The 5,441-nt window shown below is 37.1% G+C and overlaps 1 protein-coding gene across 1 annotated transcript; it reads right to left on the bottom strand.

Moving 5' to 3' along the window:
- Window positions 1-1,828: 1,828 nt before the first annotated feature.
- On the bottom strand, window positions 1,829-5,350 carry LOC106875583 (zinc finger protein 665). Its single transcript, XM_052978221.1, has one exon. It carries the CDS (start codon window positions 4,437-4,439, stop codon window positions 3,084-3,086), a length of 1,356 nt encoding a protein of 451 aa, XP_052834181.1. The 5' UTR covers window positions 4,440-5,350; the 3' UTR covers window positions 1,829-3,083.
- Between the last annotated feature and the right edge of the window lie 91 nt (window positions 5,351-5,441).

The raw sequence follows: 5,441 nt of genomic DNA, 5'->3' as shown, positions 1-5,441 counted from the left end.
TCCTGTAGGATTTTCGAGCGAGATCGTTGCCAGTGCCCCTGGACTAGCTTGTGCGGGTGGCACATAAAAGACACCATTTCGAGCGTGGCCGTTTTCGTGCGGGTGACACGTAAAAGCACCCACTACACTCTCTGAGTGGTTGGCGTTAGGAAGGGCATCCAGCTGTAGAAACTCTGCCAAATCAGACTGGAGCCTGGTGTTGCCATCCGGTTTCACCAGTCCTCAGTCAAATCGTCCAACCCATGCTAGCATGGAAAGCGGACGTTAAACGATGATGATGATGATGATGATGAATGTCGAATTTGACCTGTGAAGTCTGCTAATTATGAACTTTTGGATTACTTGTGTGGAAGGAGTAAAAGACTTTTTTCAAGATGTATGTGAATTTCACCTGTGGAAGTCTCTTAACTAATGAGCTTTGGACGTATTTGTATAAGCTCCCTCCAGTGTGTCAAGCCTGTTCTTGAAGGCATTGACTCATGGAGCTGCGACCACACTGTTTGAAAAAGCAGCTTCTAATGTTGAGCCTGTAGTGTGATCTTTCCAATTTCAGGCTGTGTCCTCTCGTATTTCTGCCTTGGAAGTCGTTGATGTGGTTCCTGAAGGTCAGCCCTTTGTCGATCATGATGCAAAGATCCCCCTCCATTTCACTTTCTGCTAGCTCCACCACAGTCCGTTCACCTTGTGCATCCTGGCCTCTCGTAGTATTTCCTGTCCGTCTTCAGGTTCCATCTACCAAACCCACACACGAACCTTTGGTCAACCCGAAGGCTATAATAGAAGACACCTGTCCAAGTGCCACACAGTGGGACTGAACCTGAAACCATGTGGCTGGGAAGCAAACTTCTTACTGCTCAGCCATGCCTGCATCGTTCCAGTAAATGTTAAATATCAAACATAGAATTGGTATTTTCTAGATTTATATAAAACCCCTTTCTACAGTTAAGGGTAATAAATTTTGAAAATGGTAGATCTGATTTTTGTAGTAAAAGGATTAACCTACAACTAATCTAAGCTTAACTCTGTCACATATTCTGGATACTTCATGTTACCCCACCATTTCTCGGCTATTGATATGCCTACTCCACTTAAACTGGCATAGTTACTTACCTGAAGAATCTACACCTGTATTCTTTGCCTGTGATGGAATGATTGGATGCTCTTATGACAACAGCTTATTTGATGCAACTTGTTGGGCTGTTGAAGCTTCATGTAAATGGAAATTTATCATTCTTACCCATGTCTCTAGCTTTTGTATGTAGTCTTGCTTTGCGATGATTTCTCTCCACTCGCATTACCAAAATTTCAATTTATCGTTTGTTTTTACTTACTGGATCTGTATAGAAGAAATCCAATGGAAAAAAAAAATTATCTACATTTTGGCAATATTTCACCAGCCATGAAAGCAGTGAGTTAACAATTGTTAGCAGGCTGAGCAAAATGCTGAGCAATATTTTGTCTATCTTTATGTTCTGAGTTCAAAATTCAATTAAGTCGATTTTGCCGTTCATCCTCCATATATAAATACACACAAACACATGTATACAACTCACATAGTCTCATCTGCATATAAGTATGTCAGGACAGAAGCAAACACAGCCAATTATCATAATTCTACACAAAGCAAGACAGTGTCTAATGAGTTGCCAAGAGGGGTACATTCCTGAATGTTTCAATCAACAAAGGGAAGGAATTGAAATACGAAGGTGTGTGCAGCTTTGGCAGTCTGAGTGTCATAGCCGGGGTCACTCCACTTACCTATCTGTCAATCATCACAAAATGTCAAGGTACAGAGCAATTCTTTAAAAATTAAAAAAAAAAAAACACATTGTTAAATACAATTTTTTATTGTCTTAAAAATCCATAATTCAAAATAGCAGTTAAAATGAAATGCTGCAAAGTTTCTTATAGTAAAATATATACCTCCTAGCATCCCTGAAAATCATCATCACCATTTTCAAGCTTGCATGGGTCAGACAAAGCTTATTATGGCTGATTTTGCACAGCCAGATGTTCTTCCTGCTGCCCAGCAAAGTATTGTATCCCCAAGGCCAGTTGTGTTCTCAATGCTTGTACGTCAGCGACAATTATTTACTACTATCATGTGATATTGAGACAAGGAGACACAAACACACACACACACACATATATATATATATATATGTATATGTATACGTGAGTAATGCAAAACAATGTGGGGGAAAAACTAGTACTCGAATACGAAAGATAGAGTAATATGCATTTATTACACTTTCATTGGACAACTGTGATTAGAACTGTTTGACAAGCATTAATATGAAACTCTGAGTAACAGTTTGTGAATATTTTTTTTGATTTTTAATAAAAGTATACACACATATATATATAATATACACACACACACATATATATATATATATATATATATATATGCAATGGGTTTTTTTCAGTTTCCATCTATCAAATCCACTCAAGGCTTTGGTCAGCCTGAAGCTATAGTAGAAGACCTGCCCAAGGTGCTATGCAATGGAACTGAACCAGAACCTTGTAGTTGGGAAGCAAGCTTGTTACCACACAACCACTCCTACATCTATGTATATTGTATATCTTATATATTCAGAAATTATACACACAAAAGGAATGTACAGGGAAATATTTCGTGTTCGTAAGATACTAATGATGATGAGTCTGAATGTTGATGGTTATATATTAATTTCATAGAATGAGATTTGATATTAATGCAATTCAAAGCAGTGACCTGGTAGAATTACCATGGCAGACAAAATGCTTGGTGGAATTTATTTTGGCTTTATGCTTTGAGTTCAAATGCTGTTGGTATCAACTTTGACTTTCATCCTTTTGAGGTCAATAAAAAAAAAAAAAGAGTACCAGTTGATCACTGGGCCCAAAGTAATCAACTTAAACCACTCCCACAAAATTGCTGGCCTTGAGCCAAAATTTGAAACTGATATTTCAACACTAAATGTTGATGCAACTTGTTGTTGGGCTGTTGAAGCTTCATGTAAATGGAAATTTATCCGTCTTACCATGTGTCTAGCTTTTGTATAGTTAAGTGAGAGGATTTGCTACACCTGTCAATGATATCACATCTCTTCTGTATGAATGGATTTGTGTCTAGTTAAGTTTCTCATTTGACAATATGATTTTCCACAGATATCACAGTGATATGGTTTGTCTCCTGTATGAGTACGTTTGTGATTAGTTAAGTTACTTGCTACGGTAAATGATTTACCACAGATATCACAGTGAAATGGTTTCTCCCCTGTATGAATGCGTTTATGATTAGTTAAGTTACTTCCGCCAGAAAATGACTTACCACAGACATCACAGTGATATGGTGTCTCTCCTGTATGAATATACCTATGCCTAGTTAAGTTACTCTTTAAAGAGAATGATTTACCACAGATATCACAGGGATATGGTTTCTCTCCAGTATGAATATATTTGTGTTTTCTTAAATTACTTCTGACAGAAAATGATTTACCACAGACATCACACTGATACGGTTTCTCTCCTGTGTGACTGCGAATGTGGTTAGTTAAGCTGCTGTTTGCGAAGAATGATTTGCCACAGATATCACAGCGATAGCGCTTTGCCTCTTCATGATTCTCTTTGTGACTACGGAGGACACTTTTATCAAAGAACAATTTACCACAGATGTTACAGTAACAAGGTTTTTCTCCAACATGAGTCAGTCTGTGCTGAGTTAAATCTCCCTTTAAAGAAAATGATTCATCACACAGATCACAGTGATAAGGTTTCTCTCCTGCGTGAGCATACTCATGTCCAGTTAAGTAACATTTTTGAGAAAATCCCTCACCACAGATACTACAGTGATATGGTTTCTCTCCTGTATGAATATATTTATGCGTAGTTAAGTGACTGTTTTGAGAAAATGATTCACCACAGAAGTTACAGTGAAACGGCTTTTCTCCAGTATGGGTCCGTATATGTTTATCTAAAATATATGTTTGAGAGAACGATTTATCACAGAAATCACATTTGTATGGTTTTTCTCCTGTGTGACTCGTTATGTGTCTAGTTAAGTGAATAATCTGAGAGAATGATATACCACAGATATCACAACGATATGGTTTCTCCCCTGTATGAATACGTTTGTGTTTAGTTAAGGTACTTCCATCGGAGAATGAGTTACCACAGATGTCACAATGATGTGGTTTCTCTCCTGTATGAATATAGTTGTGTCTAACTAAATGATGTTTATGAGAAAATGATTTACCACAGATTCCACAGCTATGTGGCTTTTCTCCAGTATGAATATATTTGTGTGAAGCCAAACTATCTGCACGAGAAAATGATTTACTACAGACATCACAGTGATGGGAATTAATACATTTGTGAGTAGTGAGTGTAATGGCCTTACAAAATGACCTTTTACACACGTCACAGTTGTATAATTTTCGTATTACTTTTGGCATGTCTCAAGGAAACTCCGTGAAATTTCTCACATAAATTTCCAAGTGATTTTCTTTTTCCACAAGATTAAACAAAATTCACCATGGATTTATAAAAACAAGGTTAAAAGTTATATCTGTTCTGTACATCTTTTCTCTTTGTCTTTAGAAGATAATAACGATGATGTGACTGCAGTTAACAATTCTGTTCTGTCAATGGCCTCTGATATTCTGAAATGATAAACAGAATAAGATATAGGGGACACTTAAAAAGTTGGGATTCAACAGTAGAAATTTTACAATGTTATCTTCATAAAATGTAAACGTAACTTTTTACATGAATGACTCAACTTATCCAAAGTATAAATATTTATAATGAAAGATAGATGTCTATGTGTGTGTATATGTATCTAAAGGATCAAGGTGTAGGAAGTTAGTAAGCTTCAAGCAGTCTGTAGAAGATATAAAAGACAACTTTCAGAAACAATAGTGCTTCATTGACGTAGAAAGTTGTAAATTTTTCCCATATCAAAGTTCAATAAGCTGAATAAAAGTTATTTCATAGTTCACGGTTAGCAGCTGGGGTTGCTGTATATGTGAATAAAAATGCAAATTTAGAGAATGAAGTGGATAAAATCCAGGCGAGATATACTTCATAACTAGCAGAATCTCATGTAATTGCCCAAATATGCCTTAATCAAATGAAGTTTGCATTGTAATCAAGGGACCCTATATTATCTCACAGGAGATATACCATGAACTCTCAGGGAGTGTCTTAAGGAGGTTCAATTCCTGAAGGGCTGCTTAAATGGGGACCCACTGATCCATTTACGTCACACCTACACTTATTTATGAAACCGTGCTAAGCACATTTGCAGAAATATATTTCATTACGCAAGGGTAGAGGACTGTGAAGCTGCCCAATAGTGGGGGCCAAAGTCCTTAAAGGTACCCTCCACAGGAGCTAGTTGGAACACTGCCCAAAGGGCGGTTTCAGAACTAGTATATATTTATACACACACATAT

This window comes from Octopus bimaculoides, unplaced genomic scaffold (assembly GCF_001194135.2).
Source record: "Octopus bimaculoides isolate UCB-OBI-ISO-001 unplaced genomic scaffold, ASM119413v2 Scaffold_50603, whole genome shotgun sequence".
Taxonomy (NCBI): domain Eukaryota; kingdom Metazoa; phylum Mollusca; class Cephalopoda; order Octopoda; family Octopodidae; genus Octopus; species Octopus bimaculoides.
Note: the sequence above shows the minus strand (reverse complement) of the source record. Positions and strands in the feature narration are given on the sequence as shown.

Coding starts and splice junctions, on each gene's coding strand:
- LOC106875583 (XM_052978221.1), bottom strand. CDS start 4,439: ATGCCAAAAGTAATACGAAAATTATACAACTGTGACGTGTGTAAAAGG.